Genomic DNA, 24,941 nt, shown 5'->3' on the forward strand with positions numbered 1-24,941 from the left:
TCTCCTTCCAGCAAGGCTGTCTGACATTTAGACATTTGTTCTCGGGCTTCCAGAGAAATGCCAGGGATAAGGATTCACTGGTCCATGCAGAGTCCAGACACACAAGAGTTGCATCAGGGCAGAAAAATGTTCTGCTCAGCGACCATAGGACTGTAATTACATAGAAGCACTGCTGAGCTCTGCAGGATGAACGTCAAGACTGGAGAGGTGGAACAGTAGAGGAAGAGGGCAAATTCGTGACATACAAAGAACTGAGGGGAGCAAAGGCTGGGAAACAGAGAGGTGATAAAGAACACTCACAAGCTGGGGTTAACTTGAAAAAAACACAGGTTATCATCTTGATGTACCATGGAGTTACAGGGGCATTTACTAGACTATGGAATTGTGTGGCATGTTCTAAACATACCATAATACTCTCTGGAACATCCTAAGGTTTTGTACAGTGGCAGAATTTGTTCTTGGGTCGAATGTCATGACTGAGCTGAGCCTCAGTGCAGTGTGACTGACACCTGGTGGATTCAAGAGGAAAACACTGACTTAACTTGCAGCTTGTGCGTTATGTTACAACTAAGCTGCTCACCCAGTGTCAGACCAAGCCAAAGAGTTTACAGTTTTAAATTGCGACTGCCAAGAGCTACAAGACCTGCAGGCAGAGAAAATGGAAAAACAAACATTAGAAATAATTTCAAACTTCAATTTTTATTATTTGTACATTCACCACTGATAGGCGTACTCAAGGAAAAGATAATAAAAAAAAGAGAAAGAAAACAAACCTTTGTACTAAATGATAAAATAACGATAAAAAAACAAAAAAACAATATTAAAACCATCGTTGAGAAATCTTATAATGAACCTCCACTCTTATGCCTGTACGGAAAGCTACAGGGTAAGAGAACTGGGAGGATTAATGATAAGGACATAAGCATGACTTGTGTCAGGTGCGATAGACAGATTCTCTCACAGAGAATCATCTCATCTCTTTTATATGAGCAGACAAACACTTTCATTGCCTTAGTAGTAATTCCTCACCTGTCCAAAAATACCCCAGAGCTGCCTCATTTAAAGACTTTTTTTTTTTTATTAATCTTATATGCCTGTACAAAATGCCAAACACACCTATTCCAATATTTTCAGATTTTTACAGCCCCTGCTTAAAGGGCTGATTTTTCTCTTTAGGCAGGACAGACAGCGAAGGCCTTGGACTACATGCAGCAACAGAAGGATTCCACATCCAAATTGCAGAGCTGGTAAAAACACTGAGGCAACGACAATTGATTGCAAATCATAATTGGCACCTACACTTCGGGGTACGTGGGGAGCACTGGGGGAAATGATCGAAATCACCCTATGTGCCACTCTGCCATGTTGTAAAACAAAAACCAAAGAAAATAACGGGGGCAAATATTGAAGGAAAAATATACCAAACCTTGATTAGAGCAATGTACAGCAATCTAGGAAACATTGCAAAAAAGAAAACCATGGTCCCCCGTGAGCATGACTGTGTGTAGGTGAAGATGTGCTTTATAAAAGATGACAATTTGAGTGATGGTGATGACATCAGTTGGTCCTCTGTTGAGTCTTAGTTGTAACAAAGTACATGTAGTGAAAGGCAAATGGAAGAGGGTGGTCTATAGGACAGTTCCATCAGGTGCTTGGCCATTAGCGCCGCCTGTCTCGCGGGTCGCTGCGGCTGCGCGAGTGCCTGCCGCCGCCACCGCCTGCCCCGCTGCCCCCAGGCCTGCGGTAGCCATCCCTGCGTTTGTCATTTTCCCTCTCCCTTTCCCTGTCTCTACCTCGTTCTCTGTCCCTTTCTCTGTCCTTGTCTTTCTCACCCTCACTCCGATCTCCTGTCGTGCCACCTCCAGTTTTCATCCTCTCCTTGCGCTCCTCTTCCCTTTTTTTCTCTTCCTCCGCTTCTTGCTCCTTCCTCCGTTTTTCACGCTCTTTCATACGCTCTGCTCTGGCAGTTTCTCGCTGAACAAACTAAAATGGAGAAAATACAGAGACTTTGAGACTTAACTTGAATTATTAGCTGTGTGCTTGTACTTGTTATGCATGAAAACCAGACAGCAAACAGTGTAAACTGGTTTGTCTCACCTGTTCTTCAGTAAGTGGAAGCCAATATATGCAAGGTGCTGCTTTAGTTTTGCGGAACAGGTCATCAAGCAGCTTTGCTGGTGGATCCTCAGCAGTTTTTTCTGCCAGAAGAAACAGGTGATATAAGACACAGACCATTTTATAGGCTTCATACACCTTGAGGGTCAAAACTGAGCAATATAAGCACATTCAATGTCCATTTTCATACTTTTCCAGCACATTACAGCTGTGATAAATGATTGTAATACAAACATATTTTACTCTTTTTATCATAATAATACAGATGGTATTATGCTACATACAACCAAAATTGTTCTTTATAAAAGTCTTGGACATACACCCAAGTAAGGTCCAGGCAGACAGGCAGAGCAGTTTTCTTTTAGACTCTAATTAGTGAACTATTCAATACATTAGCCATTTGTTGTGTAAGAAATACACCCACTTTACCCAAAACTAAAGCACTGTTCAGTTTTAGAGTTTTATTCCTTGTCTCCATGTCTCACCTTTCTTTTCAGTCTTCTTCTCTTTACTCTTTCCTCTTTCCTTACGTCGCTTCTCTCGGGAGCGTGACCTCTGGGGACCTTCTTCCTTCTCTCCCCCAAGTTTCCCAAACTCCCTGACCTTGTCTCGATCCCACTCCCGCTCTGCTCTGGCCTTCTCCCGGCGCTCCATTTCTCGTTCCCGATCAGCCCATTGGTCTCTCTCAGGGAGGAGAGAGGGCAGACCTGCAGTTCGTCCACGGCCAGAGCCAGGCCCCTGATCCTCTGCTCCGGGTCTGTCAGCTGCACCCAAGCCTTTGTGGAAGTCCAGCTATAAAGCAGAGGTATTCTCAGGCTACAGATGGCTGAGCATTTAACGTGCAAGAGACGTAAATGGACTAAGAATGAGGTCTTACCTCATCTTGCAGGCAGAAGTCCACACTAAGGACTTTTGGGTTGCTCTGAGGCCATTTCACTCCATGTAGAGCTGCCCGTGTGGCAACAGCCTCCTCTGAGCTGGAATACTAATCAAAGAGGAGAAAAAAGGACAATGCAATCAACGAGCAAACTATGGGCTAAAATAACTGGTGCAGAACTACAGTAGTCTTAACCAGACAAAGAAAAGAAGTAACTCACAGTGACGTAGCAGTGAGACTTGATTTTGTCAATCCAGAAGCCTTCCTCCATCAGAGTGCCAGTTCGTCTTAGCAGCTCTTTCAGCTGCCCCAGAGTGAATGGCCTCACCTAAACAAAATATTACAAAGCAGGTAGAAAATTATTGAAGCACAAGTAAAATATGTGAATTTCCATATAGTGATGGTTAGTGCGGCGCACCTTTAAACCCCTAATTAATAATTAAGTCACACAGGATAGGGCAGTTTGAAACTTAATAGGCTGTTTACTACAAGAATTTACACAGATGATACAGATAATGTTTGAACAGGTACAACACATATCTGTCCTTTGTTGGGTATAAAATAATCATGTTACAAAATACTTTTGTAATCTCCTAGTTAAGTCACTTCACCCTTGTGCAGAGTATAGCCCTGAAGTTACATTAAAATCCTCATTATTGCATGTGGGGATAAAAGAGGACCAAAACAAAACTGCATTTTGGTCTGGAAAGAGGAAAAAAGGCATAACAGTCCCTCAAAAAGCACAACAGCTGAGTGTAATCTCACCAGATTGCAAATGTGAACAATGTTGGAGACTTTGCCACGAGGAGGTGAAGGCTGCCGAGATGTGCGAACAGGGTCATCGATTGTGATGGAAACGCCAGTTTTCTGCTGGCTGATGGAGCGACGAACGAGGGTGTCGCTGGGGGTCACTAGAACAAAGACAGTGAAAAAAATTAACACTCCAGTTTGTATCCTTAATACTGGATGGTGTAAAGACAAGATAACTTTGATATTCTGATTATGATAGAACTGTGAATGCTCAATTTATAGAAAAGGGTGAGAGAAAAGTAATTTTCTTCACACAGAAAATTGCTTTAATTTTATCCCGACTTTTCCATGTTTCTAACTAAACAAAGATTGTTTTATTACCAGTGTTGATTTCTACATCATGGCTGGTATGTGATGGGGATTGTGTTTCCACAGCTCCAGGAGATGAGGTGTCAATTTTCTCTTCCTTTATCCTTGTTCTTTCTCCCTCTTCCTGTACATCTTCCTCCTCCAGCTCCTCGAGTCTGCTCCTCTTTGTCTCTTTCTGTCCATTCTCCTGGCTCTCGGAGTGCACCACCTGCAATAAAAGGCAGGGATCAACATCACTTTGCTGAGGAATCAAATTCTTAATCACTCATTCAAACAAAGGGGTTGTAGCGCTACCTGTGTGACAGTGCGACGTATCTGGAGGTCCTGGTCAGACTGCTCCCTATCTTCCTCCTCAATCCCAGAAAGCACAGCTTCCTCCGGGTGTAGATCCACGACTGCCTCTTGGCCAAGACATGGTCGTATGTCAGGGATCAGAGACTGAGAAAGAGAACAACAGATAATGCACTTGTCTGCTATATTCAACACAGACAACAGAGGCAGGAACTCTCAGTGCATACACACATCTCCAAGTGCATCATCGGCAACCACAACATTATAAGAGTCTAAATATATTGTAAGTACCTTGAGTGAGTCTGTGGTGATGCTGATGGAAGGTTTCTTGGTAGTGACGGCTGTACTTGAACCCCACCTCCTCTTACGATTTGCTGGAGCCCCAGACTCCTGATCGCCCTCTGCACTACTTGTGCCCGGAGACAATTTGTTGCCTGGCAAGACAAAAATGTTCACAAAGTCATAAATAAAACATTTATAGTTGAATTAACACACATATTTAGGGCATATCATCACAGTGCCCCAATCATGCGAGCATCATTTAAGATATATATATATATATTTGTCACTATAAACAAATTCAAACTGACACTTTAGAACTAATTCAACCACAATACATAAAAAAAATGTAATTTTAAGAACTGAATAAGCCTCTCGGATGAGAGATAATTGAACAGTAAAGGCTGAATGTAGGGATTGCCAATTAACCTCAAATTTTAGAAGTTTTGTTCATCAGTATTATCATACTGACCCATTCAACTTAGATAAATGTCAGACTGACTGACATGCTGTACAGCTTGTGGTTTAAAGAGGAAAGAGGAATTGCAATAACTAAAACCACTGAATTGCAAGTATTGCAACACAATTAAATCCTATCAAGAGCAGATAGTACCAGCCCTAATACACACACGACATATGGAATTCCTCTACAGCCCAGTCAAGCATGCTATGGTTTATAACCAGGTAAATTACTGGTGAGAGCAAGTTGGGAGAGTGTACTCACTGCTGAGAGAGATCTTACGAGCCGAGGTCTTCGGTGTCTGAAACAAAAGAAGATAAAAAAAACACAACCCAAAACACATGGGAAAGGTGAGACAGGCAGACACTGATGATGTGCGTTGCAACACAGTCAAAATGTGGGACAGGTGAGGCCTGAGGCTGAATGATAGAAACTGCTGTGCAAGGTCTTTCAAGTAAATTGAGGGCACCAAATTGTGGCGTTTTGTGTTAAAGTTAACTATTTGCCATTCATAAATATCTCAGTTTACACCCATGCATTATTTAAAGATATATACTATCATGAAGGTAAACTGAAGTTGCAGTCTCTATCAAACAAACACAAATATTGCAATTTATCTTTAGTGTCAAATAAGTCCACTAAAGTAAAGGTCAAAAGAGGTTTGAGAATAATTGGGGATAAATCACAGTAACCATTAAGATAAACATTTCCAAGAAAGCTTCGCTGAAACTACTGAGAGACTGGAAACTAACATTTTCAAATAAACCAAGTTTAGCATTTAGAAAACATCCATTTATTCCCTGATACCACTGACACCTGATTCTTACTGGTTTGGAAATGGCCCAATCACGACTGCATGTACTGTATCTAGGCAACAAGGGTCCAATCAAAGGTGGCTGAGATGTTTGGATGAAAATCTGAAAGCTGGTTGTGGCTGGCAGGATGAGTTTCAAGAGTTCATTTTGGTAGGGGCTTGGAAATTATTTTGGCCAAAGCAGTGATCCACAGGTCTTATGGCATTAGTCCTTAGAAGCAGTAGCAGACCAGTTGAGATAATAGTTGTCACACAAATCCAGAATTCTGACTTTAATGTCCAGTTGTGTTTGGGGTGTAGTCACTTCAGACTGAAAAATCTGGCAACAGCTGTTGTAGAAAGTTAAGTCCTTCAGTTCACATAAAAACTGTTGAACCAAAGTCCAGATGAAATGCTTTGGCGTCATAAAACATTTAATATCCAAGGTGGGCATTTGCTGGTGAAATCCAAAAGACGCACAAATTCCAAAAACGTGTCCATTGTACGCATGACAGAGTTCACCAACCACATATATTGATGTCCATAATGTCCTATGATTCTTTGCGTGTGAAAAAATATAGGTGGGGGAATCTGAAAACTATTCATGTGTTGAGAGGGATTTAAAGCAGCCTTAACTTGATGCAAGTATGCTCACATGGCAATCTCTTCTGTGGATTTGTTTTAAGTTCACACAGTCACATCATGGATAAAAAAGCTAAGGGGTGTGGCCCTGTTGACTGGCCACCCCCTTCTTCGTCATCTGATCTGATCTACAGGTCTTGCCAGCCATATCCATGAAAACGAGGCAGCCTTTTTTGCCAGGAGTGTTCCTCTGCAGTGCAGCCTTGGAGGCTTAGCTTGGCTCAACTCTGGATTCTTGGGGACAGTGGAACAGGTGCAGCAGTAGTAGTAGAAGTGGTAGTTGCAGAGGTAGTTTGCAGGTAACCAAAAAGGGCAATGGAAGAGGCATGAGCACCTTTATAACAAAGCAATCATTTGGGGTTTAAACATCAGCCACAGTAAGAAAATGCCCTTGCTGTTTCTGCCTATGACATTGTCAACAAAGGTTTTATAAACAGCCAAATTAAAAACATTAACTTCCATACACATTCTGAGACGTGTGGTAAGTATTAAAAGCCATCTCACTGAAATATTTTTAAACATAAAACCAAGATTTGTAACAACTACATAAATACCATATGTATTTGACTTAGGCGTTACACCTGTGCTAATTTAAAAATAAATGTGCCAAAAGAGAAGCAGCTACAAATGCTGAAATGTGCCCTTCCATAGTCCACAAGTCCACAGATGCTGACAGCATTGAGGACAGACATGGTCCGTGGTTCTTGAGGTGCCTTACCTCCTCACAGTTCTCTGGAAGCTTCTCTGGCTCTGCCATGGCAATCTCTGTCACCTGCCTGCATTGTGAAGAGACAAGAGAGGGAACAGATGACAAGGCTGTCAGATTGGAATACAAAGGAACTATTGCGGTGGGTATGGTTAAATGGCATATAGCTGTCAAATTGCATACTGCAACCAACTTATTAACCCACACCTCAGCCTCCACTTCCTAGCTTTGAGGATGGCCTTCAGGTTAATGCGTTCCTGATGGGTGGAGCACCTGCTCACAATGTAGGGTAAATTGGTCATTTTAAAATAAAAACACTATTAGATATATATATATATATGTGTGTGTGTGTGTATGTGTATATATATAATAATGTACCAATATGACTTAAATGGCAAACACGCAAGAGTAGAATCCTAGGGCTGCACAATAATTCAACCACAATAAATAACCATTTTCTTTCAATATGAATGTAGCAAATGCCCAATATAATGCACTGCAGACATTTTGATTAAAAGCATGCTTTGATAGTTTTACTTCAGATATGTTTAATCTTTTTCTACCTTCTGTTACACCAACTTTAAGATAAGTTTATACTGTTATCTTTAAATTACTCTTAGGTTATATACCAACGGATTCTGGCCTTATTGCTCATATGACCTCTCTCAAAATATGGGTATGTAACCAGAATGATAATGTGTGGTGGTGATCAAAAATAAATGGACAATACGATATGTGGAGCACTGTGTTCTGTTAACATTACTTTGTGATCAATCATGCATCTACAGATACCACTTCCCCTTTATTTAAAAGGGGGAAAAACATCAGCATTTCAAACTACTCCAAACACATTAGCCACGTAAATGCAAACATGTGAAATGCTACAAAAGGTAGGTGACTGTAACAATATGCATGTAATGCGATTAGATTTTTTATTTTTGTTATTTAATACGAGAGACGAACTCCGCAGTCCTCCTTCACACCGCACCACCCGCACAATACCTGATAAATGGGCGCGCGACTCACGCTGTCATGGCATCCTCACGCGCGCACGTGACGGGATGACTCAAATTTGCTTGGGGGGAAACTTCACAGCAAAGAGCACAATTGAGCCCGGTGGGAAAACAAACGCACAGACTGCGGCTGCTGAAACGACTGCGTCGCAGCGGGCCGCCTCTCCTCTCGTCTCCTCCACCTCCTGTCCTCCTCTCAGCGGAGACTACTTCTCTCTGAGCACTTCCATGTCCGCTAATACAACCCGCGACGGTCAAAGCCTCGCCTGCCGCTTCACTGAGCCGCTGTGTGGGAAAACCACGGGCCGCTAGCGGCAGCTACAACCATGGACGCAGGACGGCCATGTTGCTACGAATGAAAAATGGGCATGTAGAGAGAGGACCCGCATCATCTGAGCCACACCGGCTTCAAGGCAGCCTCATCGACCGCCTGATGGGAAATTCAATGCCAGGCATCTCATAAAACCACCGCGGCACATTTTCTCACATAGTCTGATGGATGGCGTGATAGCAGATATACAACGACCACAAAATAGCTTAGCATTATACACTGACACATTCATTCACATACAAACGGTGTATAAATGTATGAAAAATGTTTTTTTTTCTTTTTTTTGTGACTTCAAAAGCCTTGATCCAAAAAGCTTTTTTTTTCCACAACATTTTCAAAACTGTTTAAAACTGCAGCATGTAACCAATTTTGGAAATTATTCTGTCTCTGTTTGGTCCTGGACAGAAACAAAGTAACATTATTTGAATGCCACGTCCTTCATTTGAAAGCAGGCTATGTCAAGCAATACTATCAGACCTGACAGAGAGGGTTTGTGTATATACAGCGGCAACGCAGGGGGGCAAGAAACGTAAATCCCTTCAAACTGCCAAAACCCTTTTTATTCTCTCTTTGCAGCCATCTTGATTACTAGCACACTGTACCAGTTGCCGTTGTCTGTCTTGACAAAACCACTTCCATTGTGCAGTGGGGGAATGTTGCTAGGCAACACAAGCTCTACACAACCGAAAAACAATATTTAGAATCACAGAGCATTGTCATCGGATTATAATATGATAGTGTTTGACCACTTGTAAGTACATGGTTAAATACACAGAGAATAGGAAACGCATTGTGACCACATTAAAATCGTACATGGAGTGCGTCTCCGATGAATCTCTGCTCCACCTCTCCACAACTACCTGAGCGAATATACACTGGTGACTCGAACAAAGCTAACACAAAAGTGCCAGTTTTACGCTTGTCAAAGACAACTTCTTCCCCTTCTTTGACAAGCAGAGGAGTCCATACAATAGTGACTTAAATCTTTGCAGAAGAAGAGGGGGAGGTAATGTCAGGGGAGATGATCATGATCGGATAGCAATCAGATCTTGATGTGGATACTAGAGACGCATGTGTAAATACCAGGTGTAAATGCGTGTGGTGAAGCGCTATTGGGTCACTATCTGATCACAGAAAATACATTTTAATGCCAGATGTAAAGGGGGCCAGAGAGTTAAGCTACATAGAAGTCTTGGAAAGATCTCCACTCAAGAGGAACAGTGGACTGATAGAGGGTGAGTGCCAAGGTGAATGCAAGTGCAGAAGCAAATATATATATATATATACATATATACAATATTTAAAAGTTATGCACTACAGTGTCAGTTTAAACCTTTGCAGTACTGATGTATGATGACTAAATTTTGACCAACATTGTTTAAAATGCATTGCTTTTACATGGAATCAAATGATACTTGAGTTTAACCAGACACCCTATTGCAGATATTAGTAGTAGTAGTAGGTGTTAGTAGTGAGATTTGTTCATGTGTACAGTCTTTCCCCGTATTCACTCGGTGGTGCACTTCCACTCTTAGATTAAGCACCACTGCTTAAATTTCACACAATTATGAACACCAATGTGCTACTAATGATTATCATTGATACTTTGCAAAAGTGCAAAACGTGCAAAGATACAATAATAAGATACATTATTAAGATATGATACTCATTAGACGATTTGACATTTCAACTTGAATTAATATCATAACATCCTCATGGACAGTGGCACAACAGATTCACTGCTTAACATATTTCAAGGGAAACACTGGTGTGTGAGTTAAACTGGTTAACGCAATGTGTCAAGTAAAAGACTGAAAACCAGACCTTTGTTTATCCTTTTCCTCTTCTCTCTCACTGTCCTTTCTTTTCCTTTGTGTCTCCTCTTGGGTTGAAGATTCAGTGAATGATTTCTGCATGTTTGAAAGGGTAGAAAATAAGAAAGATGATCTGTAAAATGTGCTATATGACAAATTGTAAAAATACACATGTTTCTCCCAAATGCTATACAACGTGGTAGCATTTCAACTTCAAAGCAGCTGACCTTGACATGATCACCAGCAGTTGCGTGAACATCATCTCCAGACCTCTGTCTTTTGCGAGGAGAGGCTTTTGGGATTTTTTCTCCTCCAATCTCTTTTATTATCCTGTGCTGTGGTGAGGAATCTCTTCCAGATTTTCCCGCCTAAAAAGTGACACAACAGAAGCACATTTGTAAATCAAAAAAAATTACAAAATCTGCTTTTATCTTACAATAATACAAACGAAACTACTGGAAACTAAAGCTTAAACTGTGAAAAGTTTGGCCAGTGAAAGTTTGTCAAACAGCGTAAAGAAAAGTGTAACCTTGAAAGTTTTTATGCAAATGAGATATTTATTTGTTTATTTTATGTCTGTGTGTATTAACAGTAATTTACACTGTTTGGGAAGAACGAGCACGTAACAGTGCATTAGCATGGCAGTATCACAGCACTATGAATGTTTTGACAAATCTACAACCGTTACGCTGAAATTAAACCCGTTTCCGTGTTAGTCCCTGTTACAGTATATTTTATATATATAAGACTAGCATTCCAGTGTGAAAACAAACCCAACCTGACTACTGGTGCCGACTGATGATTAAATTATCTACATTGTAATGAGTGATTTATTTGAGTGATTCATTTCTTTTGTTCCTACAAAGCAGCAATTAAAAAAAGCTGTGAAAGTATCAATGCACTCATTCCATAGAGAAATGCACACAACTCTTCAACTGTGACATTTAACAAGACGTGACAAGTGTTTTTCACTTGCACTTGATTCGGGTCCATTTTATAGATACGTTTTTATTTCTAAATAGCTGATATGATTTAGAGAAAAGCACCTGTATGTTCAGGGCAGAAAGAGGTTCTTTGTCAACCACTTACCCCTCTACCTCTGGAGATGGAGGATGTTTCTTCTTGAGAAGAAGCAGATGACCTTGAAGACCTAGATGATGAAGAGTCAGAGTCTGAGGAAGAGGAATCACTAGACGATGATCTTTGTCTTATCATTTTCTCTTCCTTCTTCACACTTCTGCCCTCCCGTTGTGTCACATCCAATGGGGTTAAAATACTCTTGCTTTCATCCACTTTTATTTTTTTGGTGGAATCCTTTACAGCATGCTCAGTCTTCACTGGATCTGCCTGCTCTTTGGAAGAGGTCATCTCCTCAGACTGGATTCCAGGTGATCCTGGTGATATTACAGCCTCCAGTTTTGTCTGCACCTGTGGCGCTTCCTGTTTAGCAGTGGGCTGGTGTCCTTTCTGCTGTTGTTCTCCAACACTGATGGGGGAGACTAAAGGCGAGGGTTGAGGCTGAGGGGTATCAGAGAAGCTACGAGGTCGCTTGATAACAATTGAGGAAGACTGGGGCTGAAGTGGCGAGTCTCTTAAGCGGAACTTCTTAAATGAAGACTGAGGAGACAGGGGAGTCGGTGATGTGGGTGCACCAGTCTCTGCTGCTTGTGTTTCAGTCCGGGACATTGGAGAATGGACATCTTCCTGCTCTCTTGCCTCAGCCGAAGATTTTCTAGCTGGTCCTGTGGAGAGGAGGGAAGTAGTGGGCAGGGGTGCGAGATCAATCTTGCAACCACGCTTGGCTGGAGGGAGGCAACTCTCCTTCTCCTTTTTAGCCACCAACTCAGGCTTGTGCTCCAATACAAGGGCCTTCTCCTGTTCCTCTTTCTGCATGGCTTTTTCTTTGATTAATCTTTCCCTCTCTTCTTCCAGGGCTCTCTCTTTCTCCTTCCTCTCCTTGTCTAAGGCTCTCTCCATTTCAAGTCTCTCCTGTTCTAAAGCTTTCTCCCTGTCTAGTCTTTCCCTCTCCTCCTTTTCAACTCTTTCTCTCTCAACCCTCTCCTTTTCCAGAGCCGCCACCCTCTCAACCCTCTCCTTTTCCAGAGCTGCCTCCCTCTCAACCCTCTCCTTTTCCAGAGCTGCCTCCATCTCTGCTCTCTCTTTTTCCTCCCTTTCAAGTTCCAAGGCCTTTTCCCTCTCTCTCCTCTCTTGGTCTAATCTTTCTCTTTCAACTCTTTCTTTTTCTTTCCTCTCCAGCCTCTCTTGCTCTATCGCTTTCTCCCTCTCCAGTCTCTCTTGCTCTAGGGCTCTCTCCTTCTCCAACCTTTCTTGTGCTAAGGCCTTTTCTCTTTCTAGTCTCTCTCGCTCTATGGCTTTCTCTCTCATAATTCTCTCCCGTTCTAACGCTTCTTCTTTCTCTAGTCTCTCTTGCTCCAAGGCTCTCTCCCTTTCTAGTTTCTCTTGCTCCAAGACTCTCTCCCTCTCTAGTCTCTCTTGCTCCAAGGCTCTCTCCCTTTCTAGTCTCTCTTGCTCAAGAGCTTTCTCCCTCTTTATTCTCTCTTCTTCTAAGGCTTTTTCCCTCTCCAACTTCTCCCTTTTCAGCCTCTCCTGTTCCAAAGCCAACTCTCTTTCCTTCCTTTCCTTCTCCTTTCTCTCAGCCTCTAAAGCTCTTTCCCTGTCCAACCTCTCTTGCTCAAGAGCCCGTTCTCTCTCCAAAGCCTTTGCTCGTTCTAGCTCCATTGCCTTTTCCCTCTCCTCTCTTTCTCTTTGCAAACGTTCTTGCTTCTCCCTCTCCTCTCTTTCTCTTTGCAAACGTTCTTGCTTCTCCCTCTCCTCGCTTTCTCTTTGCAAACGCTCTTGCTCCAAAGCCCTCTGTCTCTCCAGCTCTTTCTGTCTCTCCAGCTCCAGGGCCCTCTCTCGTGCTAAGGCTTGTTCTCGCTCCTCCCTCTCTTTTGCCAAAGCTAGTTCCCTCTCCTGCCTCTCTCGTTCAAGAGCTAGTTCCCTCTCCTGCCTCTCTCGTTCAAGAGCTAGTTCTCTCTCCTGTCTCTCTTGCTCAAGAGCTAGTTCCCTCTCCTGCTTTTCTCGCTCCCTCTGTAAGGCCTTTTCCTGTTCTTCTCTTTCTAAGGCCTGCTGATGCTCTAGCATCTCTTTCTCCAAAGCTCTCTGCTTTTCCTCACGTTCCAGTGCAAGAGCTCTTTCCCGCTCCAACTCTATTGCTCGTTCCTGGTCAAGTTTTCTCTGTTTCTCTTGCCTTTCCAGCTCAAATGCTGCTTCTCTAACTGCTTCAGACCCCTTCTCTCCCGTTACAGTGGACTTGAGTATTCTCACATGTACTTGACTATGGGCTGGATGTCCTCCTATGATAGTCTTGTATGTGCCTGGGTTCATAGGACTGGGCACATTGCCTGCAGTGTTGGTTGTGTGAGTGATGGCAGATACTAGACCCTCTAAAGGCCCTCTGGCAGGAAACGATGCACCTGAAGGTGAACCACTACCCTGCCTATCACCTTCCCCATCACCGCCATGCCAACCTGCACCAGAGAAAGCACCCTCCGATTCCATTTTACGTGCCAGTAAGGTCAGTGGGCCAGGTTTGCGCTCAGCTGGTCCACTCCTCTGTGGCTCTGGGCTGCTACTGCGGCTGCCACTGCTGGATGAACCAGAGCTGGAGGTACTGGATGAACGTCTACCTGGGGCTACATCTGGACTAGGGGGACTCTGTTTAGGGGTGTCAGGCAAGGGAAATGACAACTCTGGAGGTGGGGAAGGGGGGGGTGTAGGTTGGCGTAGCTGAGGCGACAAAAGGGAAGGGATGTGTTGCTGCTGGGGTTGACAGGATGCTCCAGACCTCTCTCTGGTTGTGGGTGCTCTGGCTGGCTCTCTGAGACTTCTCCTTCGAGCATTGCTATCCCAGTCATCGTCGTCAGCATCCTCCTCTCCATCCTCACTGTCCTCGTCGTCACTGTCAGCTGCAACTTCGCTGGATGTAGAACCTCGCTCTGGCCTGTGTTCACCACCAGACACACGCATGGCCACAGAGCCAGATGCAGGAGGACCAGACATGTCAGCTTCCTCATTCCTATTACCCTCTACCTCATTCCCTGCACCAGAGGGGCCTGGTGGCTTATGCTGCTCAGCCGATGCTGGTGTAACATCCTGCTAAAAAGAGAAAGGGAGCTCAGACTTATCCTGTCATTGCTCTTGTGTATACATATTTTTTTACCATGCAAATGATCTGGCTTTTTGATTTTTTTCTTTCTTTTTACGAAATACATTTTGAGGACAAATACTCTCTTTACAAAAAGTCTGGAAACATGACAATTGTAACAGCAAAAAAATGTGTGATAGCTTACCTGTGCTTGAGGAGGACATGAGGTGCTATTGTTAACTTCTGCATGGGCCTCTTGGTCTGTTCATAAAAGAATAGATAACATGTCAAAAATGCTTTTGATAATGGCCTAATTACAGCTGTCGTTTGCAGCCGTTGTTTGACACTTACCATTTGTTTCAAATGCTTCGCGAGCTTCCCTCTCCAGACGCTGCCTCAGGAGCTCCTGTTGTTTAGCCAGATACTGCTTGATAAAGCTGTTCTGGCTCATTTCCTCACCAATCTTAAAAAAAACATTTATGAGAATTGCACAAATTTGCACTTTGTGTTTTTTGTGCAAAAGGCTCATTGCAGTTAAATAAACTTACGCCTTTGAAGTAAAAATAAAAGCATCTTGGATGAACTTACCTGAGAGTTTGGCTGCAATCCAATGTGAGCTGTGGAGGTCCTTTGCAGATTCTCCAACATGAGAGCCTAATATTTAGAAAGAAATTGGTATTTTCAAAATTGTTATGATTAGCAATTGCACTTCAGATTGTTCTGCAGTTTATAGTTATTCTCATCATGACAACATTTCAAAAGTACAGCAAGTTTCAATGAGCCTTGGTACACAATCAGCACAGTGGGACAAACCCCATGCAGCACCACTGCCTCTCTCTTAAGACATTTAGATTTCAGGAATTGTTCATTTAACTTCTGTACAGAAAATAATCTGTAACTTGTGAAGAAATAAAATAGGATGACATACATAAAACTAACATTGTAAAGGTCACACTGTTCACATAACATTAATGGTCAAGTAATTTAACAAACTGTGATGGACAGTAGCAAGGGCTGACAACAGCGAGGGTAGGATTCCAAGCACAACATGCTAGACGCAACTGAATTTGTTTCTCTTTCACAGTTTTGATGCAACACTTTCTTGCATTTATTTTGAAACTCACTGTTTCATTTCTACTCTGCAGCTTACATTACATCTTACACCATGTACAGTACAATTAGCATGTAGCATGCAAAATACCTTGATCGGAATGAGTATAAGAGACTAAATAGACATTGCCATAATGCTTCATACTTAATCGACATACATCAACCAGCACACCAACAGCTCACAAAAACCACTCACACTTCAGATTCATTATGGAACAATTAATTAAAATACAACACCTTGACTTTTTTTGGTGCCCACATTCGGAATAGAAACTCCACAATCAAATGTATAGCTTTTCAAATGAATATCAGTGTTCACATTTCACAAATGAGATGGACTTATTCAATATGTTTTAGGAAACATAAATGTCTGTATTCAAGGCGCAATTCAGCGTACAAAGTGCAACCTTACTGCGAATTTGAAAAAGAATAACTAGAAAAGTGCAATATTTTAAATTGTAGAGCAGATACGTGAGAGCATGTCGCTATGTAAACAAACTACTCCACAGAGAACTACGGCAGCTCGTGGGCATGAGACATTTGGCGCATAACTACTGCTAAATATGACGGAATTGTGCAACACTAGGGGGAAATCAAATTAAGTGTAATGTTATAAACCAAACATTCAATTTTAACTGGAAGTGTTTTCTATACACCGAATAACTAAGGCACATTTAGTGGAGTGTAATGGAGAAATGCACAGCTAACACAAGAATATACACAGCGACGAGGCAGTCGCTAAGGCCACCGTTTAACTCACAACGTTAGCCAGAAAAGCTAACGAGCTAGTAGGACAACATCCCCTTACAACACACTTTGTAATTAGCCACCAAGTTGTCTAAAGTTCACGTATAGCTATGGTTGGTAAACGTCTTTACAGAGAACACGCTGATCCACTATAGCCCAGTGCAATCTACGCATGTTTCAGTTTACCCGTGGTCTTCAACCTCGACAACTCTAAGCTGCTCGGCAGTGAAGATACTCAGTTGTCGGCCCAAAAGGAGAGCATCAGCCCGTCTCACAGTTAACATTAGCTGTCGGCACCGAGGGTCCCGTATTTGGCAGCGGAACTCACCCCCTTGAGTCTTTTGACGAGTGCATTCTTCTGACCGCTTTTAGAGAGTCCTCTCTCCTCTAAAGCAGCCTTTAAATCCGCTACTCGAAGGGACTGGAGCGGTCTCCCGTCCAGCGTTACGTCTTCGAGGTCCGCCATTTTCCCCTTCCTCTAGTCAATTCCCAGCTAGAGCGACGAGCAACGCCTTCCACCACACAGCGTCATCAACGACGATTTCCCCCAAAAAACAACAACCATCAAATGAACTTACGGTCGCTGAACTATTTAAACTACAGATACACAAGCTCTACTAGAGGATTAATTGTTTTTATATACTATAAACAACCTCCCTTTTTAATCGCTTTTAGCAGGGCAACAACGAACTATGCGTAAAATCTGCGCAAGCTTGATCGACAGGACACCGCTTGTTAACTGCGTACTCCTCTACTAAAGTTAGATGGCTTACTTTAAGCTGTGTTTTTGCTTTGACCTGATATATTTTCAAAACAAAAGTGTTTTATTTATTTATTGGTATATTTATTACAAAGTAGGCATATTTATATGTCGTGATTAACACTCCTTGCCAGTTGGTGGCGGTAATTCACTATTACTTTGTTTGCCAACAAAGTAGAAGAAAGAAGAGGAAGTGACGACATTGTCGAGCTCAAGTCTGGATCATCAGCTTTGCTTCTCTAACTAGGCGTCAAAAATGGAGACAACTTTTAAAGGCTAATAATATCTGACATTAATTGAAGGGCTGACTATAAACGTAGACCCTGACGGTGGCCTCGCCAAAATATATAGTTAGAAAGCTACATAGTGTTGCAGCGCAGATGCGGTACTGTTTACTTCTGTTTTCCCGAGGCTGAAACCATCCTTGTTTACCAAGGTTTTTTGCAGCTCGGTCATGTCAGTCAAGGCTTGAATCGCCTCTGGTAACAACAGCACGCTGTCAACCGTAAACATCCATCCTGTTAGGCCTGCCCTCCACGATCAGCGTAATGGAGGCACAACACTGGAGCGGTGCTACCGACTGCTGTGCGCCTACCACGGATGATTTTCAATCAGCTCCCCAGGGTGTTGTATCCAGCCCCCCCAGCCTCGAGAACCTGTCCTGCACTTCTCCGAATGCGGGTCAGGTCAGACAGCCGGAGCCCATCTCTTACGTGACCCTCCAGGAGCAGCGGTGCGTCCTGAGCTGGTTCCAGGGTTGGTCCGGCATCCAGAGGGAACGGTTCCTTCAGGACCTGCTCGGTAAAGCTGTGCCGGGGAAAGTGTGTACTCTACTGGACTCACTCAGTAGTCTGCAGGTACAGCAGTATTGCGATTGTAGCCCGATTAAGACAGCAGCCCGAGGACACTGCTATGTATATAGCAATAATCCGAACAATCGGGCAAAAATAAGCAAGATTAAAACATGCATTATAAACTAGAGGTCGACCAATGTGAGTTTTGCCCAGTGACGATATTTAGAAATCAGGGTATCCATTTTTTTCTGCTGATATGTTTGGGCACTTTTTCTCCAATTTGGGTCCAACTGATAGCATGTAAGAGTTTAACAAAGTAAATTAAGTAACAAAATATACACAACGTTGCTCAAACAAAAGAAACATTTGTTTTATTTTGAAACACTTACATGTTTTAAACAAAAAATAATCCATCCATCTGACGTTTGTCATCTTGGGATCATAAATCCCAAGATGACAAACTAAACTAAAGTGACTTGGGGGCAACTTTAAGCTGATTTGAGTTCAGAATTCTGTACATTTTATGTATACATCTTAATTTTGTTATACTGTACTCTTGGTGTTTTCTTTCAGGATACATGATGGTCAGATTTTAATGTCTTCATTGTGTAAGCAGCTTAGTGAGATAACAACAATTCTCCTGATGTTGACACAGCAGTCGTCATACTGTAGTAGACATGAGTCATGATGGGGGTTTTGTGTCTCTATGCAAGGTTAAAGACCATCTACCGAACATCTTTGAGTGCCAGCTGCGCCTGTGGACCCAGTGGTTTGAGTCTTGGGGAGAAGAGGAGAGGAATCATTTCCTACACATACTGGAGGAGAGAGATCCACAGTTTGTGTCCCATTTTTACAGCTGTGTGGCAGGTACAGCAGGAAGAGACTGAGCAATGTTAACTCTGTGACCTTAAACAAGTGACTGTTAAAAAAACAAAACAAGAGATAACAGTATGTTGCATTGGATTTATTGTTGAAGGTAAATAATTTGATATTAAGAGCAGGCATGTCTGTTCGATATAAGATGTTACTGTATCTAAACATGTTATACATTTATACTTTTTTATTGTGATGTTTTTGTTTATTGTTTAAGGGCTGCCATTTCACACGTTGTGGCAGTAACCTGAAATAAACTGGTTTCACATTTGGGTGTAAGAGAATTACATTTTCAAGCATTTCTTTTTCTAAACCAGACTTATTGATTAAATCACAGACTGACACTTTGTTACACTTTAATTAAAGAACATGAGTTGTTGTATATTTGTTATCATTATTGTCTGGAATACTCAACAGCACTTAAAACAGAAGCACTTGTAAGGACTCACAGAATATTTTGTTACCAACTGATGATTACTAACTAGATGCTCTGCTTTGCTTAGATTTTACACTGAAGATAAAACTGAACTTGTCTAGTTCCCTATTTTATCCAGTCAACATACTATACTCTGATGTTTTTTGAGTGATTTTGGACGACATACTATACTATGACGTTTTCGAGTGATTTTGGACGACATACTATAGGTCATGCCAGTGGCAGCGCCCAGAGGATGAATCCTCGTGACTTTGCTCGTCCCCCTGACACTTTTGTGATTGCTACATTAGCGTCACCAAACCATTAAGCTCACAGCACCTGTCCTCTCGTAAAGGAACGACCTCATACATCAGCGATTTTGGACGACATACTATACTATGACTTTTTTGAGTGATCTTGTACGACATACTATACTATGACTTTTTTGACCGATTTTGGACAACATACTATACTATGACGTTTTTAAGTGATCTTGTACGACATACTATACTATGACTTTTTCGACAGATTTTGGATGACATTCTAGGCTATGACTTTTTGTCAAAATTTGGACGACGTACCATACCATGACGTTTTGTTGTCATTTTGGCCAACATACTACACTTTGAAGTTTTGGTTTCATTTTAGACAACATACTATACTATGAGGTTTCGGTGTCATTTTGGACGACATACTATACTATGACTTTTTTGGGTTATTTTTGACAACATACTTTACTATCACTTCGTTAGTTGATATCAACATATCAAACAAGAACTTTAGTTGTTGAGTTTGGTGTTATACTGATCTTTTTAATTTTGAAAATGTCCCAACAAATAATTTGTACTGTACTGCACTTGCTATAGTTTTGCAACCTCAACAAAATGTTTGTAAACAGTTTCAACCTCCTTCTCCATTTTTTGTGCCTCCTTGTTCCAAAACCAACAGTGCATTAATTTATAATAACTGAGCCTATATTAATTTAGTTACCGCTTGTGTGAATTTTTTTCATACGATGTAACAGGAAGTGAAAGGAAATTGTGACATTTCAGGTGTAATTTGTGGGTGCGGATTCCTAAAATAGAAAACATTCATATACATATACACACATATATATACATATATACACATATATAGTTTCAGGGACAGAGTCTTGTACAACTAAATAAAAATAAATCTGTATTTCCATGAGTGGCCAGTAGAGGGCAGCATGATTGTAAATATAAACCCTTCTCTGCATGAAGCCTCAAGTGAACTGTGTTTCAGTTCTCAAGCAAACACAAGCAGGATGAGCAAACATGAGGCGGAACAGACATATTCAGTACATTTTAATCAGTTGCATTTGATTTTGGGCGTATCACACAGTAGACAAAGGTACATACCACACCTCACAACAATAATATATTATTTATTTTACAACTGTGAAGACAAATTACTTGAAAAGTTCTAATCTTTTACATTATCTTTGAACTCAGTGTCTGTCCAGACCTACTGTACTGCGTGTTTTCCATGTTTCCCTGCGCCACCACACCGATCGTTTGGGTCATTATCAGGCCTCTGCAGATGCTTGTTGACGAGCTGACCAGGTCAGGTGATCAGGTGTGTTCGAAACATCGCAAGGACCAGGATTGAGAATCACTTGCGCACTATGAACTGGCTGGTATTCTTTTCATCACATCATTAGCAGCGTGTTGTCGTTGTGTGTAAGCTGTGACACCTCAGCTGTAATTATACCTAACATCTGCCACAAATGTCACTGTACATTTTTTAGAGAATTTGCAAGTGAAATGTCCCATATCTGTTCATTCTTAAGCTAAAAAAATATATATATATATGTTGAGATGTAATAAAAACAAAATGTCCGTAGGTTTTTAGACTAGACTGAATAGTTTGTGTTTGACTAGTGTCATACTGCACATTTTAACTGTATAGTTTAGATAACTGCCAAATGAAGTGTCCCATATTTGCACTTTTTAAGCAAAAAATATAGTTTATATATACACAAATACGCAAAACACAATCAATCAAACAAATATCACTGCAAATACTTTCATTTGGCAGGTAAGGATGGGTGAACCATGTGTCTGACATGTTTCATTTAGCTCCAACAAGACTCTAGTTCTGATGACACAAATGGGAAGTATCATCTTTCAAATCTCACTCACAATCACAGTTTTGCAAATCTCCGAACACACATCGCGTCGTTACGCACACAATTTGTTCACCCAGAAACACAAAATGCTTAACCCTGATTAACAAATACTCTCACTCATGTTGCACCTGTGCAAACTCATCTTCATAAAAGAGGCCCCAAGTGACTGACACTTACCTTAACTTGGTAACAGTGGGGTGACATATTTGATTCTCTGTAAGACATGCAAGTGTAATAGCTGTGGGTATTGTTTTGTTGCAGTTTTAAGTTTTGAGAAATTGAGCCACAGCTTTTGGGAATGTGTTGAAATGTAACAAAAATAAAAAATAAAGCTACTATATTGTTTAAATCAGTGTTTCTCAATCCTGGTCCCGAGGACCCCCTGCACCTGCATGTTTTTGATGTCTCCCTGTTTCGGATTCACTTGAATCTGCTGTGTTGGAACAGGGAAACGTCAAAAACATACTATCTAATATCCAAGATTGGATTTTGAGTTTACAATTTGGAGAAAAGGGTGGAAAGTTTCAAGGAATATGTCGTCGCAACTGTAAAAAGTGAATCTATGGGGGATTTTAGGCTGTGGACTCAAAGAAAAGGTTATTTCAAGTTGTCACATGTCATGGGGATTGTGGGTCATGCCAGTGGCAGCGCCCAGAGGATGAATCCTCGTGACTTTGCTCGTCCCCCTGACACTTTTGTGATTGCTACATTAGCGTCACCAAACCATTAAGCTCACAGCACCTGTCCTCTCGTAAAGGAACGACCTCATACATCATCCGTGCGAGCAGCTTTTTTTACAGCTGTGGTTACACTTTATTGTTCGGTGACCTCTGGCAGCTGCAGTAACTGTAACCTAACCTAAACAGCTACAGTCTAAACTACATATTTGTCAATGTAACCATGGCAACTGTGTCGCTTTGTAGGTCTTTCGTCTTTTCCAGAAGCCTCTTGAAATATTTTTTTGTATACGTAAACCTGACCATGACCGCTCTACAACCCAAACTGTTGCCATGACAACAATGGTCTTGTACACCTGTCAGTGGTTTACTCCTGTCGATCATGTCAGGGATCTATAAGGACAAATGGCCAACATGGTTATTCAGGTGGATTTGTTTTTCTCTTATTTTCTCAGAGTGCTATTTATTTTTTAGTTATTGTTAATTTTTCATTTTGACATTTTTCATTTTGACTCTAAACATAAATGTGGGTGTTGCATTTTGAAGATCAATCAATATTTCTATAGGGAATTAAAATGTGAACAAAATACGTGGAGGAAAATCAGGTCAGGGGCAGGTTACACCATGAACGTTTACACACGGAGACAAAAGACTCGCAAGTTCACACCTGTGGTCACTTCAAGGTCAATCTCCAGTGAACTAATCCACTCAGACACAAATTATTACGTGTAAACTTCACGACACAACACGTCTCCGCGAAGAACTTTCCTGCTGTGAGGCACCAGTGTGAACCACCGCACCATCTGACTTTTTTTTCTTTTTAAATCCTTAAATGGTCTTGCCCCGCCTGACCTCTCCGAGCTGCTTCATCGTTTCACTCCTGCCCGGTCTCTGATTGGTCAGCTGATTGGCCACTGCATGTTAAACACGCCCCCTTCACTGTCTAACCCAGTTTCGCGCTTTGGTTTTCGACCCACTATGAGACGTCGGTTTTATACTTTCTACATTATTTTATTGTTTTATTGTATGTTATTTCTTTTATTTATCTCTGATGTACAGCACTTTGTTTCAGCTGTTCTGTTTAAAGTGCTTTATAACTGATTAACAACATTTTTTGATCAGCGTTTAACCAACAACTTTGAACCTTGTTTTAACCTGATGCAGATTCAGCTTTGTTGTCAGTCGCCCAGTACTTTGTTTTGCTCTTCTGTTCTCTTCAAATTTCCAAAAACAATAATAGAACATGTCTGGAGGTAAATGGAAGAAGAGCAGTCTCCGGAGCCAGCGAACAACACTGGCTTTATTTAATTAACCTGGCACTGCGTACACCAAGGTTTTCAAAACACGTTCATCTGCATAAAAATAAGTACGCTCGCTAATTCCTTCTTTCCTGAGGGGTGATTTTGCATTTTCTCTATAAATTAAAGAACAGGGCAATGATGCCGTTGGTTTGCATAGTTGCCAAGATAGATTGTTGTTGTCAGAACAGGATGAATCCAATTTAATTTCCCATAAAGAAGTATTTCTTTCAGTATAATTGGATACGTTTCAGAAAAGAACGTTACGCCATTGCAAAGTAGATCTCGCCCTCACTGTTTCTTTGAAGAAAACCCTCAACCGAAGGCTAAATAACTTACTTACTTACAACCCACCTTTCAAAGTCTGTTTGAACATAGGAGAATGACAACTTGCCCTCACAAGGTTTATTGATTAAAATTCATTGCCTGTGCTACGTTTGAGAAATAAATGTCACTGTTGGAGTGGCTCACTGTTAAAGTAAAGGGCAGCACGCGTTACAACAGTGATGAGCACATGAAGTGGTGGAGGCGTTGGTCAGACTCTCGTCGTCACTCACCATCCTCTCCCCCCTTCACGTTGCCCCGGTGTAGTCCTGCTGTCACGCCCGCGCTGACTGATTTGGAACGGTGGATGCTAAGAATTTGCCTTGACTGCAGAAGGTTGGGAAACAGACCGTTCATCACCTTAATGGAAGAGTATTGATTGTGGTGCAGAAGCTTGGTACCCGCCTGCAATAGTAATGGACTGTCTGAGAAATCAGTGATGAAAAGGCAGGAGGGGATGTCCAGGAAGAGGGAGACACCTCTGCTCTGATTATTAGCACCTTGTTATCTGTTTGGTGTGTGTGTGTGTGTGTGTGTGTTTGTACGCTGTATCTCTGTGTCTAGATGAAGAAAAAGTACAAACATGGTAAAATCATTTTGTGCCTCATTTGTCATGACAAGTCACGGCAAATGTGTTAGCACACAGAGAGGAGTGGAAGAGCATGTGCAATGCAAAAGGCCACCTGTCGTGCAGAACACTGACGTTTGCATCCCATAAAAGACATTCCTTTCCTTTTGTCCACCTCTGGTGAAATATTTTAGTTTTTATTTTCATTTTAATTAAAAGGTCCAGTGTGTAACATCGGACATTGAACACACTTAAGTCATTTAATATAAGTGTACATCACTTTAAAATAGAAGTTCTCAGAGTCTTAAGGCGTTTGCACACCGGACCCAGATTGTGTTCAAATCAACAGAGCATTCACACTGATTTTCGACTCGCAGTCCATTTTCACGAGTTTCCTCTTCCGACGTCCTCTTCAGCCTTGATTCGTCATTCTTCTGACGAATTCACAGCTAACCAAACAGAGCGAGTTTCTCCAAAGCCCAATTCTTTTTAATGAACGAGAAAAAACTATAAAACGATTACAAGACGTTTCAGTGGAACAGTGTGTGTAAATCAAGCTTTAAAATAGTTTAAAACGTAGCACTCGATGTGCATGGGAGAGTGCGTCCTAATCCACATCCAAATTATCCCGTATAT

General features: G+C 41.7%; 2 protein-coding genes across 4 annotated transcripts; one reads left to right on the top strand and one right to left on the bottom strand.

Moving 5' to 3' along the window:
• Nucleotides 1-680: 680 nt before the first annotated feature.
• On the bottom strand, nt 681-16,954 carry LOC122773775 (apoptotic chromatin condensation inducer in the nucleus-like). 3 transcript variants are annotated; one of them, XM_044032707.1, is made up of 19 exons: nt 16,773-16,954; nt 15,176-15,241; nt 14,939-15,050; nt 14,793-14,848; nt 11,530-14,598; nt 10,773-10,808; nt 10,668-10,742; nt 10,451-10,536; nt 7,295-7,352; nt 5,406-5,442; nt 4,694-4,836; nt 4,406-4,549; nt 4,124-4,319; nt 3,758-3,903; nt 3,213-3,320; nt 2,993-3,100; nt 2,601-2,907; nt 2,098-2,198; nt 681-1,983 (listed from the first exon to the last, which is right to left on the bottom strand). In XM_044032707.1, exons 1-19 carry the CDS (start codon nt 16,908-16,910, stop codon nt 1,660-1,662), a joined length of 5,310 nt encoding a protein of 1,769 aa, XP_043888642.1. In that variant the 5' UTR covers nt 16,911-16,954; the 3' UTR covers nt 681-1,659. The 3 variants fall into 3 exon arrangements, with proteins under 3 accessions (XP_043888642.1, XP_043888633.1, XP_043888625.1); XM_044032698.1 differs by having other exon boundaries at nt 10,668-10,808; nt 11,530-14,595; nt 16,773-16,953; XM_044032690.1 differs by having other exon boundaries at nt 10,668-10,808; nt 16,773-16,953.
• Nucleotides 16,955-17,368: 414 nt separating this feature from the next.
• On the top strand, nt 17,369-19,253 carry LOC122774020 (uncharacterized protein C14orf119 homolog). Its single transcript, XM_044033070.1, has 2 exons — nt 17,369-18,061; nt 18,712-19,253. Exons 1-2 carry the CDS (start codon nt 17,753-17,755, stop codon nt 18,883-18,885), a joined length of 483 nt encoding a protein of 160 aa, XP_043889005.1. The 5' UTR covers nt 17,369-17,752; the 3' UTR covers nt 18,886-19,253.
• The last annotated feature ends 5,688 nt before the right edge of the window (nt 19,254-24,941 follow it).

Source organism: Solea senegalensis, linkage group LG1 (genome assembly GCF_019176455.1).
Source record: "Solea senegalensis isolate Sse05_10M linkage group LG1, IFAPA_SoseM_1, whole genome shotgun sequence".
Classification (NCBI taxonomy): domain Eukaryota; kingdom Metazoa; phylum Chordata; class Actinopteri; order Pleuronectiformes; family Soleidae; genus Solea; species Solea senegalensis.

Excerpts from the sequence above, each read along its gene's own strand:
- LOC122773775 (XM_044032690.1), bottom strand. The coding sequence starts at position 16,910 with ATGGCGGACCTCGAAGACGTAACGCTGGACGGGAGACCGCTCCAGTCC. Across the intron at positions 10,537-10,667 it reads CTGCTGGTGATCATGTCAAG|AAATCATTCACTGAATCTTC; the intron begins GTCAGCTGCTTT and ends TCAAACATGCAG. Across the intron at positions 4,320-4,405 it reads TACGTCGCACTGTCACACAG|GTGGTGCACTCCGAGAGCCA; the intron begins GTAGCGCTACAA and ends CTTTTATTGCAG.
- LOC122774020 (XM_044033070.1), top strand. The coding sequence starts at position 17,753 with ATGGAGGCACAACACTGGAGCGGTGCTACCGACTGCTGTGCGCCTACC. Across the intron at positions 18,062-18,711 it reads ACTCACTCAGTAGTCTGCAG|GTTAAAGACCATCTACCGAA; the intron begins GTACAGCAGTAT and ends TCTCTATGCAAG.